Source organism: Xiphophorus hellerii, chromosome 1, assembly GCF_003331165.1.
Source record: "Xiphophorus hellerii strain 12219 chromosome 1, Xiphophorus_hellerii-4.1, whole genome shotgun sequence".
NCBI classification, from domain to species: domain Eukaryota; kingdom Metazoa; phylum Chordata; class Actinopteri; order Cyprinodontiformes; family Poeciliidae; genus Xiphophorus; species Xiphophorus hellerii.
The window spans coordinates 30,901,850-30,917,106 of NC_045672.1; the positions used below are offsets into that span (position 1 = coordinate 30,901,850).

Consider the following 15,257-nt stretch of genomic DNA (forward strand, 5'->3'; position numbering starts at 1 on the left):
CGAGGTTTTGTGTTTCTTTTTTGCTGGAAACATTTGGCCTTGAAGTTCTTCCATAGAGGCAATTATTCCAGTGTTTTCCTTATTGTTTACCATATAAATCATGACCTTAATGAATGAGGCCTGTTGTTTTCCCTTAATGAATTAATCATAATTTGTTAACATTTTTTTGTTTTCAATCTGTTTTTCTCTGTCTAATTATACATTCTAGTTGATTATATAAAACATTTAAGTGTAACAATTAAAACAAGAAATGTGTAATAGTGCAGATTCTTTTCAGAACATTAAAAAATAGTTCAGAAGTTATTAGGAATAAAAAAACTCATTTTATTTGCATTCTGCCACTATATACAGTACAGACCAAAGGTTTGGACACACCTTTTAATTCAATGAGTTTCCTTTATTTTCATGACTATTGACATTGTAGATTCACACTGAAGGCATCAAAACTATGAATAACACATGTGGAAATATGCACTAAACAAAAAAGTGTAAAACAACTGAAAATACCCCTTATATTCTAGTTTCTTCAAAGTAGCAACCTTTTGCTGTGATTACTGCTTTGCACACACTCTGCATTTTCTTGATGAGCTTCAAGAGGTGAAATGGTTTTCGCTTCATAGGTGTGCCCTGTCAGGTTAATAAGTGGGATTTCTTGCCTTATAAATAGTCATGAAAATAAAGAAAACCCATTGAATTAGAAGGTGTGTCCAAACTTTTGGTCTGTACTGTACATATTTTAAGCTGCTTTCTGCTGCTATTTTCAATGTATAAGATAAAAATAGAAAAATAAAAGCAATCTCCGGTATTTTCTTAAACCTTGTTTTGTTTTTCGGTTCTGTTTGTGTAAAGTTGTATTTTCTGCTCTTCAAAACATTGTTCAAAGCATTGTTTTTTAATAAGGAAAACATGTAGACACAAATTTCTGTGCGCTTGGTGTTTGTGATTGTTGTTACAGCTAAAAACCAGCAGGTGGCGATAAAAACATTAAGGGATTTTCTTTTTCATTTCCGGAACAACAGCTCTTCCTTTTCCTGTCGGCCATTTGTCGTAAGCGGTGGGTATCTCCTCGGCTCTGGTTTCTAAATGTTCTAAAACTTCGCTTTCAGTTTATCACGGCAGTGTTTTATGGTAATTAATGTAGTTAATGTTATATTGAACTGTCTGGTTGTTACTTGTTGTCGCTAGCTGCTGTTATGTTGCGTGAATAAAGGATGTTCGTGTGTGTAAAGCAGCCACATGCGGCCGTGCTGTCCGCATGCTAACGGGGTTAGCCGCTAGCTGCTGCGTTGGTCCCTGGCTCCCGTCATCACATCCATGTCTGCATTTTGCTTCTTAGCTTTCTAAAATCACATTTCCTTCAAATCATTCGGCTATAGAGCCCAGTGGTTAAGTTTTTTGTTTGTTTTCCAGGTTTGTAGTCGACCTCCTGCACAACTTTCAAAATGCAGAACGACGCTGGTGAATTTGTGGACCTGTACGTCCCACGCAAATGGTGAGTTTTTATAATTATTCAGCTGAACTGTAGCTACAGCTTAATTTACACGATGCTATGTCGGTCAGTTTTAAACTAAAGAAGCTGCATAATTATAAACATTCTCTTGTTTTTTTCCTTTCCTGTATTTATATTAAAACTTCTCAAATGTTTCTGACTCAAAACTGAAGAATTACATGATTGTCAGTATGTTTGTTATATAAATGATTAGCATTTTCACTGGTTATAAAAGGCCAATTTTTGAATAGACAATCTGCAAGGAGGCAATTAGAGTTCTTTTATATGATGAAAATATAAAGAAACTATATATTGAAGTAGCAGAAAAAAGAAAGGGTGGAATAATTGATCAACATAATTTTATTTTAAAGGGATAAAACTGTAAAGCTCTTATAAAACGCTGAAACTTAATTGCAGAATCTTTAAACAAGATAAAATGTTTACTTCCCTTTAAATAAAACAAAAAGTGGAGGTGACCTTGAATGGGACATTTTTTGTAATTTAGGAGTATATGTATATATTTTTAATATTTTTATTTTTACTCTTTAAAATAAAATGCATAAAGTGACAAATACAATATAATGCACCTCCAGATCTATAGGAAATGTTTACAAGTAGTGATTTGCATCATCTTTTTGAATAAAAACTTTTTAAATGCATAATTCTCTTTTAAAGTAATATTTACGTTTTTTCTAATGTTCAAGCTTTTGGCTTCTCTATAATCTAAGTGTGATGGAGCTGCAGTGAATAAAACACTGTTATGTCAAGTGTGCTACTTTCCCTTCAATTACTTGGAATAAATCTTTTTATTTCTTCATTGCTAACCTCACATTTGAAAGCATTTTTTTATTTAAAACCTCAGGAAAATGAAGCATTTTTTGTCAGATCTCAGTTTTGGAGAACAACCATAGAAACATAGTTCAGTTTAAAATCATCTAAACTGGGCGTGGTCAGATGTGTTGTAGTTTATTTTGCATCCATGAACAGATGATTAGTTTTCAGTTATGATTAAGCCATAAATGATTCTTATAGCTGTGGCAGATTCAGATTTAAAATGATGTTTCTTTTAGAAGAGTTGCTGGTTTGACTCTTGTAAATTGAATTTATACCACAGATTTAATCCGTTTCCAACCCTGCAGTCCCAGTTAGTCTGCTGCGTTTGTTTTCAGGAAGACGGTAAAGAGAGGAGAGATCAGATCTGAATCACTCGCTGAACAGCAGCTCATTGTCATTTCTTCTGCTGCTTTACCTGCTGGACAGCTTGTTGCCTCTAATAGGGCAAGCTGTTTAACACTTAATAGCCACAGGGAACCTTAAATGTAAATCTGTCAGGGGTAGGAATAATTATGTTCACCTTTGGTATACCAGTTATTCTAAATTATGTAATTCTCACCAGCCAAGTCTGGATTTTTAAAACTAAGGTCGACAATTTCTGTCGTTGTGAGGAAACTTTCCCCAAAAGTGTTACCTTTGGACAAATTAAATGTACAAAAACTAAAAATTGCAACATCTCTACCAGAATACTCTGGGATTCAGCCGCATTTTGTCTAATTCCAATAAAATATGAGCTTGTTATATATGTGTACTGCTCTGCCACTGACAGATCAACTAAATCTGTTGTTGCAGCTCTGCGAGCAACAGAATCATCGGCGCCAAAGACCACGCCTCCATCCAGATCAACATCGCTGAGGTAAAGTCAGAATATTAAAGCTTTTCGGTTCGTCTGGCCTGTTTGTGCCAGGCTGGTGTTTTCTCTGCTCCGCTAAATTAAACTGAACTTTCGGTTTATAAAGGAATCTCAACTCCAGTTTCAGTCCAAGGCAAACCACTGTTTTTAGTTTTTAAAAATTACAATAATTCTTTTTATTTCTCAGATTTTGAAAGCCAAAAATAATCATTTACACTTAATATCTTTTATTTGGCTCAGAAGTCGGCATGGATTTGTGATTAAATAAAAAAAAAATCATTTCAAATATTGTCATCTGGAGTTTTTGATGATCAGACGTCACAGGTGTGTTGATTGTTGCTAAACTTTATTTTTATTGCTTTGTGTTGAGTAGATGAAAGAAAATGTATCCGCTGCTCGGCTCAGTCGCTAACTCCATCAAAATAAATGTATACCTATATTTTAAAATAGTATTGACCAGATCTGTCATGATCAATTTTACTGAACGATATATTGTCCCAGAAGTTATTGCGATAAATGATAATATTGCTGTTTTAAGACCCTGTAATATAATGTTTATGGCATAATATTACAAGAACACTTTCTCAAAGATCAATAAACTTTCATTTCTAATTGACATTTAACACTGGAAACTGGAAGACATTTTAAATATCCCAAATAAATAACTAAAACTACAGAAACAAATAAAATGGATTATGAAGTCTCTCTGAACAAACTTTTCCTTCAAAAAGAAAAGGAAAAACACCAGGCGGAGAATTTTTATCATCCAGTTTTTGGTAGAAAGAGAAAAGAAAACAATAAATTTATTCAAATGGAAAAAAACAATAAATTTATTCAAATGGAAATTATTGAGCTCGTTTTAATTTATCATGCGATTGATTTAGACAGCATTATTTAATCTTGCTTATTCTCTGTAATTGTTTTCTTGCTGGACTTTTTTGCCAGTCAAAATTTTTATTTTCACACATCTTTGTGATTTGACAACAAGTTGCTAATACAGGGTTTCTGCAGGTTTCACCAACTCAAGCTTAAGGTTTTTAAGAGCTTAAGACCTTTATAATTTAAATTTAAGACCTGTATCATGACTAAATATCGTAGTTAGCTACCAACGGTATATTAGCAGCTAGCCAGCAAGAAAAAACGAAACTTTTTTATGACCTTTTTTTGTGTGCATATTCTTAAATGTGCCAGGTAGTGAAGAAAAAGATTAAAAAGAATGTTAAATAAACTAAAGTAAAAATCTGACAAGATTTTTTGTTTATCTCACAAGTGGTACCATTTCTTTCATAAAGCTCATAAAAAGTCTTAAATTTGAGTTATTGAAAACTGACAAACCGACGCTCGATTCCTTTTATTGAATTTTATTTGGCAGATTTGGAAAACACTTCATTCTCCTCATGAAGTATCAACCAGACACAGGTTGAGGTTAAGAGATCAATGTTAAAAGTTTTAATGTCATCTGCAAAGTTTTAGAGCTGCTTTCCTCCCTCTGGTGGTGACGTAGCGGTACTACAAGCTGGAAAGCCATGCAGTAAAAACATCCATTGAATGTTTAACGAAGCTGATGAGCATGAAGGAGGCGGCCGTGATTTAGGTGTAATTTGCATAAATTAGATTTCAACATTAAACGGCTGTTGAGGAAAAAAACCTGCGTTGCTGTCGAGTCCCTGTTGCTGGAAGTTGATAATCAACCAGACTTTTGTCAACATGAAACAGAACCAGATTGATAACCATCCTGTAAAGTTTCGCTTCAGTGTCGAGTTTTGCTGTAAACATGTTGTTGTTGTTGTTGGGACTCGGGTTGAGCTGACCGGGTCACGCACTTCTGCTTATTTTAACGCTAACATGCAAATCAAACCCTTCTGTTTCCACTTAATGAGACGTTCTTCCCTCTCTAAAGGGTAAATATGAGTTCCTCTGTTTGGTTTTCTCCCTTTAGGTCGACAAAGTGACCGGCCGCTTCAACGGTCAGTCCAAGACCTACGCCATCTGTGGAGCCATTCGCAGGATGGTACGTCTACAGCTGCTGGAAACACAAACAAAGAGCAGATTTCAACCTTCTGCATTCATCAAAACACAGAAACACATTTCTCTATGCACAGGAACTTAAACTAAACTGTTAAAATGTTTTTAGTTTTTAGCTGATAAATAAACCTTTTTCAAACGTAGTTTATTTTAATAAGTATTCAAAAGAAGACGAGATAGCAGTAATGTTGTCAAAAATTTTAATAGAACAACGAATAAAATACTAAAGACTAAATAATTGCCAAGAAAAATTAATTTTACACTAATTATTGATTTTAGCAGTAGAACTCACCCAACACTTATGCAGATTTTCTTTTTATACAATATTAGAAATGCATTAAAGGTAGAAATAACTCATTTTTAAAATACGAATATAAACATTTTATTGCTTAAAAAACTATCAGCATTCCTTTAGTGAACATTTGATCATTTGTAGCAAAGGAAAAATATTTCAAACATCAACATTTCTGCTTGATTTAACTTCAGTACATTGCAGAACTAATCAGTTTATTTTTTTTAGATAAATCAAGATTTTCTTTTTTACAGAATTTGAATCAGGTGAAGCTAAAACTGCTAATTAAAAAGTTCTGGATAGAAAATATTTACAAATAAAGGATTTTTTTCATCTTAAATCTAAATATTTATAATTTTGCTTAGTTTTTGGCTTAATTTCTCCCTTTTTTGAGTCTTCAAACTCCAGTTAATTAATCAATAGCTAAATTAGTTAAGTTATTTCAATTTCATCATGATTAGTTTGATTAATCGCTTCAGCTCTAATGCTTTTATAAGCTGATCTTTCCAGACATTTTTGTTAATTTGATGCATTTGCTTTTTATTTTATTCTAGAAACAAATTTCCATCAACATTTTTAAAACTTTTAACACCTTTTAAATTTGCTGGAGTATTAGTCAATGTTTTTTATTTAGTGGGGGTCTAGTTGGGTCAGAATTACGCATAAAGTGTGAAAAATATTAATATATTTATCTTTTAATAAAGTGTTCTGAAGGCTTATGAACATCTAGTTCTAGTTTATTTTGTGATGGTTTTTTTAGGACATTTCTCTTTAACTTGTATGTGGAGTTCCAGGTAAACGGACCCCTTGGTTTTAGCGGCAGGTGCTTTCAGACGGGACTCTTTCCACTCACAACGCGGCTCTGTTTGACTTTTTTTTATTTCGTCTTACCTGTGGTACTTTCCTGTATCATTAAACAACTGCTGCGTTTTGATTGGCTGAAGAACACGCAGGTTTATTACTCACTGATTACCTTCCCCAAGCTAAAGGTTCCTCGTGTTAAAAGGAACCAAATCAGTTTCATAACTCTGTTCAAACAAAGCAGGAAAGATGAACCACTAAGTTTCAGAGTTGCAGCCATAAACGTTTTGACCCTCTTAACAAAATGACACCAGGAAAGGCCGACCCGCTTCCTGTTGGCGCTCCAAACCCAGGAATGTGTTGAAGGTTTCGTCGTGCTTTAGACTAAACTTTACTTAATGGCAGCTCTCAGAATGTGAAAACACACCGTGCTTCACTGAGTACCGAGTCCATAAGAACCCGGAGCCGGGTTCCCTGAGTGGTTCACATGGTCTGATCCGCCAGCAGACGGTACACCTTCACTGGTTCTGACTGGGAACGTTACAGAAGAGGTTCAGGGCCACTGGGGGGGAAAAATGGATTCGGACGTTTTTTCTCAGAATTCTGATGGATTTTTTTGTTTTTGTTTGTTTTTCTCCGAATCCTGATGATAATTTATTTTCCTGATCATCCAGATGTTTTTTGCTGAGAATTTTGACATTTTTCTGCTCTGAATTTTGACGGGTTTAAGTCAGTTTTGACTTTTTTGGGGTCCGAATCCTGATGATTTTTCTTAGAATTCTCACTATTCTCCTCCATTCTAACTTTAAGCTCAGAATTCTGACTTTTTCCTAAGAATTTGAGAAAAAGTCCAGAATAAGTTTTTTTTCTTGGCCCCTTTTCTCTTCTGTATAAAGTGAATAAAATCAGTGGAGTGGAACCTGAACTTTCCTGTTTCTGCAGGGAGAATCTGACGACTCCATCCTGAGGCTGGCCAAGGTCGACGGCGTTGTTGCAAAGTAGGAATCTATTCTCTAGTTTTCTGCTTGAGAATATAATCAGATTCAGATTATTCAGATGCTAACTGTCCTCTTATAAACAAAGTGTTAAGGTAAAACTGTTCTAATTGGACAAAAGAACCAAATCTAGAATCTAACATAAAGTTTAATTCGTCTGCAAAAACTAAAGTTTATTCATCCACATTATTAATTATTCTTTTCTGTGAAAAGATTTTAAGTATAAATAGTAATTAGCCTGTTGGATATTTCAAATATTTCGTTACTGAAACGTAACCAAAATATCAGATGGTTTTGCTGTAAGATGCATTTAATACATAAAGTTGATTTGTTTTTGGTCATTATTTTATGCTCTAACTTTTCTTTTTTTATTATTATTCCGTCTTGCAGGAACTTCTGAGTGTCACATTGGATGGATCTGTGGAACGTTTGTTAAATAAAATGGAAGAAAAAAGCAACATTTTGTTTGTTTCATTAACCGGTGAATATTTTGAACCTGTTATATATTTTGAACCAGCTTTGAATTGTTGCTTTTAACAGTTCCTGGTCTGTCAGATGAGTGGATTATCTGGGATTAGCAGATTATACGTATAAAATAAAATGTGATTTTCTTTTTACGCTTTCTTCAGCAGTAAATTGCAGATAAATTGAGATATTTTTAGTCATTTATATGCAAAATAAGTCTGTCATGGGTTGAATATCAGCAGCTAGTAAATGAGAAACATTGTGCATTTAAAAATAGGTTTATGTTTTTATTTAGGTTCGTGATTTATCTCATCTGAGACGTTTTTGAGTTATTTAATGTGCAAGACCATTAATCCTGCAAGAACGATTCCTTGTTTTGAAGATTTTCACTGTGTGACATTACATTCCCAGAAGATTAATTTTTTTTGTTGAGGTTTTCAAATCTTAACCTGTTGGAGTTATCGGCTTTAAATATTAATAACTGGTTTATACTCGGGTTCTGCCATGTTTATAACCCAGAGACATTTTTCTCTTCCAGTCCAGCATCTAACCTGTTTAGAGCCACAAAGCATTTATTTTTTAATTCTACTAAATTAAATTATTCTTTAAGAACCACTGAGTCATTTCTATTTATAGACATTAAGATAAAGGACAATAGAAGATATATCTGGAAAATAATGTAAAAAAAAAAAAGATATTTCCCACAAAAATATGAAATAAATCTCAAATTTTACTGCTATTATTTTATTGAGGAAATTCAATGAAAGTCACTACTTTAAAAAAAAAAAACATTTCTAAAACCTACATTTCTTTTTATATATATGAGGTAATTTGATTTTAACTATTTAAGTTAAAAGTCATTTTAAAAAGTCAGATTCTGGAGCCTCAGATTAACTAGATTTACTTCAATAAAAGGAGAAAATCATTTCTTTGTGACTTGAGCTGCCATGTTTCGGGTTTTCTAGTTTAATTTCAAGCTGCAGTTAATTTTCTCCGCCACCAGGGGGCAGCATTTGATAAATCGCACGCAGAAGAAGACTTACTCCTCATTGATGCCGCTGTGGTGATTTGCGAACAATAACTGAGGAGTTATTTTAATCTTTATAGACGATTAGTTACATCAGGGGTGTCCAAAGTATTTCAGAGGAACATTTTAACAAACCTACAGCAGAAATTAATTCTCATTGTTAACCATTTATCTGCATTTATCTTAATTTTGGTGAAAATAGAACTACAAACCTAAAACTTAAATATACTTAGATTCATAGAATGACAGAAATCTGGCAAATTTATTAGTTATGTGTTATTTCTAAGATCAATTCACATTAATTTATACTTTAATTAATAAATGTTGTTCCACTGTTGTTATTTATTTGTGGTAGAATTTGTTGCTAAAGCCTCACTTTGACAGAATATTTTTAATTGTGAAATTTAGGTTCTAACTCTAAAATCATTTTAGAGTTTGATTGTGCTAATTGTTAAATACTAATGATTTATATGAGTGTGGACTTTGAAAAATAAAATTACGTAAATTAGGATAATGGTTTATACCATCTACATAATCTGAAAATATTTGAAGAGAAGTTTATTAGTTTTCTGCAAAAACATCTTACAAAGTGTTTTAACATAGTTTCTAGTGCAAATACTTTAGTAAAATATGACAAAACTAACTTGGAAGCTTCTTTTAAGTAAACAATTCCTTAATACAGATTTTTTTTAGAGTACTAGTTGCATTGGTAGATATAGAAAGTAATTGTTTCCATTTTATAAGTGAAATAATCTGCCAACGGAACTATTAAATCGATATTAAGGAATTATTGACTTAAAACAAGCTCCTTTTTCTACCTGAAAAGTTACTTTTATGCAAGTTTTGTTTTATTTCAAGTGTACTAAAATATTTGCACTATGAACTAAACAGAAAATACTTTGTAAGATGTTGGTTTTGCAGTGTTCAGATAGAAAATATTGTCATTTAGGACTAAAATTAGCGTGAAGGTCGGTTGGTTGTGGTTGGAGGCCATCTTTAATAGCTGTCATCAGCTGCTACTTTACTGCTTTGTTCCCAAACATCCGTCCTTTTGTCCTCCAGGTGAACAGAAGAGACGTCTGTCCTCACCTGTCCGTCTAATTCACCTGTAACAGGAGGCAAACTCTTTCTCTTTTTGGTCCATATCAAGATAATTAATGTTATCAAGGGCAGATTGTGAGAGAATATATTGATAAAACCGACTAACACACTGCAAGATATTAATAAATAGCTGTCTCTGCATTTAGTAAAATTAAGTAATATTGAAAACAAATGTTTTGCAATCAAAATCACAGATTTGCGGTGCTAATTTATAATTACATTTTTGTCTATGTCGACATAGCGGGGGAAAACTTGACGTCAAAATCAAGTTGACGCAGCAGTGTAGTAAAAAATAAGAACTGATACTGCACCTTTATGTCTTATGTTTTTGATCATTTTAAAACTTGTTCGCATGAAAAAAATGCAGGGATCTTTTGATTCTGCGTGAATTTTCATCACTTCAGAGCCGTGAAAAACTGGAGGGAATAATTGATGTGATTTGATGTCTGGAGTCTAGAAGGCCACATGAGTTTAACACTTAAAACCTCAGATTCCTACAATAAATCAGAGGAAATAGAGCAAAATGTTTTGAAAATGGTCAACCTGCTAATATTTTTGAATGAATATTTGGTAGTATTGTTTTCATTCCATCTATTAAGGTGGACGGATAAAAGCCTGATTTTATTTGTGGGACATTTTCTAAATATTTCACAAGTTCCTCAGCTCATCAAACAATGATCCTAACATGAAGGGATGGAGACCCTTAAAGGACCCCGCCCCTCACCCTCACCTGGCCCCCTGCATACCTTTGATGGCCGCCTCCTTACCTGACAGCACATAAAGAAGACTTTGTTTCAGGTTTGGCTTTAGGGAATAGTACATGGCTGCAGAGCAGCAAATCCATTGGGAAGGATAAACTCTGGTTGTTCAACTAAAATTAACCAACTTTCATGAGGTTTGATTTCTGGACATTTCTAATTCTCCCTAAGACAGGCGGGGAAAACTTTCTGTTTTTTTCAGTACTTTCTACTCTTAAAGAAAGAGTAGTACATTTCAACCAAAAAAACTCAGAAATTTTGAGATTAATCTCAAAAGTTTCTAAAAAAAAAATGTAATTTCTGAGTTTCAAAAGTTGAAAATTGTCAATTTTTGAAACTAAGAAAAATTCCAAAAATTTTCAACATGTTTTTCTAGAAAATCCCTGAAATGTATCTCAATTTCTGAGATTTTTTTATTTTATTTCTATCTACAATGTTCCTAACACATTATCATAAAAATCCCTCTCAAGTTTTGAAACTATTAATTTTTTTAATTAATTAAACAGAGACAAAATCAGGCTACTTCATTCGCCTGAGTTTAGGTTGTTTCTTTGTTTTATTTTTTGTCCTGCGACTATTTTTGACTCTACAACTTTGGCACACATGATAAAAAGTTTGTACACCCTTGTCCTAAAGCAATTACTCAGATTGTGTTGCTACAAGCATATCACATGTTTGTGCTCAGTCTTTTAAGTGGCACAGTGCTACCCGCCTCTTCCCCCTCCTTGCCCCTTGTTGGGGCTTTTTCTGTCTCTTCCTTTCTACATATCTCTCTGTAATCCTTTATCTGTCTGTGAAAGCTGTCTGGATCATCTTAAAGTCCTCTTTCAGACGCCGGCAGACTTCAAAGTGACGAGATGCACCAAGGCGAATAGGTTGGTGGAAACAGTGTTTGGACCTAAAGGAGGGTGGAGGCTGCGTTTAATCTAGCATTAATCCGTTTTGATGCCAATGGCGACGCTGTGTTTCTGCTAGCTTTACAGCTGGAAACAGTAAAAACGAGTTTCAGTAGGAAGGACCTCTGTCCCCTTTGGACCACTGTTGCAATAAGAGTGTTAATTAAATAATTTAAAAAATGACCATATAATTATCCAATTTGACATTTTGAAAAGAAATTAACTTAATGTAAATACGGCAATTAAAAATATGCTTTTTAATGACATATCATGTGAACAAACTTATTCATCTCTGATTTTCATTTCTTATTTAATGGAAACACCTTATTAACGAAATTGTGTTGACAAAGTTTTGCAAACATCTCAATTGATGATCTATTGCCCAACATTTCCATTGACAGTATAATTGCACAATTTGACATTTCAAAAATAAATTATCTTAATGGAAGAACACTAATTTCAAAAAAAAAAATCTAATTTTTTGATAAAGTTTTTAAGGTGCGTTTTGTTTTTTGTCGTATTGAAATTGGTTTATTTCACAAAACTTCAATGGAAATGCTTTTTTCGCATCACATGAGTCACATGATCAATAGCTGGATGTTACTACTGGCACAAACCACGAAGAAGAAGACAACAGGAAGTAGTTGGAGGATGATGGCACGGCTTGTTTTTATTGAGTTACTTATTCATGTGTGATTTTAAGGGATATCTGCATTTCCATTACAAATGTGCATTAAATGAAAAATCCAATTAAAACCACATTGGAATAAGTTTGTTCACATGATAAGTTGCTAAAAAACAAGCAGCACCTTCATCCTCCAACATCCTCACGTCTTTTTCTTCATGGTTTGTGATAAAGATGTTTCCATTCTAGATTTGCGAAAGAAACATATTATAATATGGCCCAAAAAAACACCTTGTCATAGCACTAAAACTTTTTATTGAAATTTTATTGCTGTTTTCATTTTGCAAATTTATTTCTAAATTCTGCTATTAGAAGGTTGATGAAAACGCAGCTACTGACTGACGTTCATATCAAGTAAGCTTCAAATGATTATAGAGCTGACACATAGAAGTTGAAGTCAGCAGCTGCATTGATGCATCTAAATGTTCATAAAATAGTCTCAGCTATCCTGCCTGCAGGTTTGAATGTACAGTTTGTCTCATCGTCTGCAGAAGAAACAACCGTCAGGCGACTGAAAGATGTTGGATAGAGCAGAAGAGCAGCAGCGACTTGACTGTCAGAGCTGGTGGTGAGACTGAGCAGAGCGCCCACCATGAACGATCCTTTGATGCCTTCGAACAAAGAGGCAGGCGTGTTCGTACCTGCTTCACACACACACACACACACACCCACACACACACACACACACACACACAGAGAGAGAGACTTTTGTCCGCTGTGATCCCAAACATCCCCTCCCAGACTCGCAGTGCTTCAAACACATCCGCCCTGAGCCCTCTGTGTGTCACTTATCTAGGTGTGTGTGCGTGTGTGTGTGTTGGTGTGTGTGTTGGTGTGTGTGTGTGTGTGCGCCAAACTCCTATCTGATCCTGGGTTGGAGGTGGAAAATCTGAGGAATGCTGTGAACAGATAATCAGTATTTACTCAATAATCATCCTGGAGTTATGGCTGAGTGTGGAGAGCACACACTGATGGCAGCATTAGGAAATGTTTTGACTTGGACAATTGTCTGGTTTTCACTCATGAGAAGAAAAAAGGCACAGAGCAGCCATGTTGTTTTGGGGGGTTTTGTATGGAAGTAAATATGTGCCATCAGGATTTGAATTAAAAATGCTTCTGAAATTTGAATGTTGTATATTTGTAATAACTTTTTCAATATATTATTTTTACAATTTATATATTTCAACACTGAAAAAGTAAGTGCAAATCTACAATATTCAAATTTCAGAGGCGTTTTTAATTCAAATCCTGATGGCACATATTTACTTCCACAGTTTTGTTGTCCTGGTTTTTAACAAATTATACTAATTTGCACAATTTTATGGACAATTGCACAATACCTCACAGTTACTGTGTTTTCATTGATCACATGATTGCGTAATTTGACATTTCGAAAATAAATTTGCTTAGTTGAAACAGGCCAAATTTGAAAAAAGTTGTTTAGCAAAATGTTTTGGTGCTAGGATGAGCTGGGGGTTCTTTTGGTTATATTGAAATTGGTTTATTTTGTAAAACTGCAATGGGAACACTTTTTCCGCATCTCAACTGCCGGATGTTACTACTGGCAGAAACCACAAAGAAAAAAACAGGAAGTAGTAAGAGGGCCATGATGTAGAAGCATGTCTTTTAATGACTTATTTTGTGAACAAACTTTTTCACGCCCTATTTTAATTTCGTTTCTCATTTAATGGAAACAACGTGTTTTTTCAACATTAGCAGAATATTGACAAAGTTTTCCACCCACTTGTAATGGATGTTCAAAGTGCAGAGGTTAAAGCAAACTTTAGCTGCATAAAACAAATGAATTTATCATCTCAGTGTTTTCAGATCGAGTCTTAGATGTGAGCTGTCTGTCTCCCTTCCTCCTTTTCTGGAGCAGCTCTGGAGGAAACATGGAGTCCACCAGTCAGAGGATTTGTTGTCATCATTAACTCTGAATTATTGCAAAACTGAAGCATTTCATCATATTCTCCACTTCTCTCCCGTCCTGTCAGCTTTTCTTCTTCTACAAGTCCCAACCTCTTAATTTAAGTGTGTGTGGGAGTGTATCAGTGGGGGGATTTTAGCTGATGGAGCGGTTCACCGTTGCCGCGGCAACAGGTGGCCAGTCCCTGACTTCTCTTTTGATCTCCTTGGAAACCAGGAAGTAGATTAGTTATAGAGTTTAGAGGGAGAAGCGGAGAATAAAAGGGGTTTAGTGAGGTGAAACAACAACGCCTCTCCTCTTTTCTGTGGTCTCAGTCCCTTCTGTTCACAAGTTTCTCCCTAAAGTTTCTCTTTGAATACTGAGATTCTCCTTCCAGCTGATCATCTGTTTACATTATGTTCACGAAACCCTGACTGTTCAGCTTAATAAACAAACAAAGAAAAATAACCAAACAGCACTCCTGATAGTTCATGAAGTTTGACTAACAATGGCTCTGATTCAGGTTTGCTCCACATCAATCGATTCATCATTAGTGTGAATCTTAAAGAATCTATTACGCAAAATTCACATTTTGCACGTTTTTGTTCTTCCATTTGGTTTTCTGGTGCTTTTAAAAACAACCCAGGTTTAAAACCAAAAAAAAACACCCAGCTGTTCTTAGGCAATAATTTAATGTTTTAAAATAAATAATAAATTAATCAATTCCAGAGTTCTGTAGGCCGTTCTATAGTTCTACATAATCAATGAAAAGTAACTAAAAGTATCTTAAAAAGGACAAATTTACAAAAATCAAAGGGCTTATTTAATACTTGAGGTCACAAAAGTAACAAAAGACAATGATCTTTTAAGCTACAAGGCCATTTTTAAGACGCCAATACATAGATTTTAAGTGGGCGTGTTTTTTATTTTTATTACTAAAAATAAAAACAAAAGACGTAAAATAAACGATTCACCGTCGAACGGTTGCCAGAAAACACCCCATGTAATCCTTCCTCTATGTTAATTAGGCTCGATTCAGCAATTTTGGAAAACGCCAAAAACGAACAGCGACAGCAATGGAGGAGATCCGAGTTCACCTCTGACCCGGAACTTAAAGTGTGCCGTCAGTT

At 34.3% G+C, this 15,257-nt stretch overlaps 1 protein-coding gene across 1 annotated transcript; it reads left to right on the forward strand.

Annotated features, from left to right (window-relative positions):
* The first annotated feature begins 935 nt into the window (after positions 1 to 935).
* Positions 936 to 7,747, forward strand: rps21 (ribosomal protein S21). Its single transcript, XM_032560221.1, has 6 exons — positions 936 to 1,054; positions 1,411 to 1,492; positions 3,116 to 3,179; positions 5,116 to 5,187; positions 7,237 to 7,292; positions 7,680 to 7,747. The coding sequence occupies exons 2-6, from the start codon at positions 1,443 to 1,445 to the stop codon at positions 7,687 to 7,689; spliced, it is 252 nt and encodes an 83-aa protein (XP_032416112.1). The 5' UTR covers positions 936 to 1,054; positions 1,411 to 1,442; the 3' UTR covers positions 7,690 to 7,747.
* Positions 7,748 to 15,257: the final 7,510 nt, after the last annotated feature.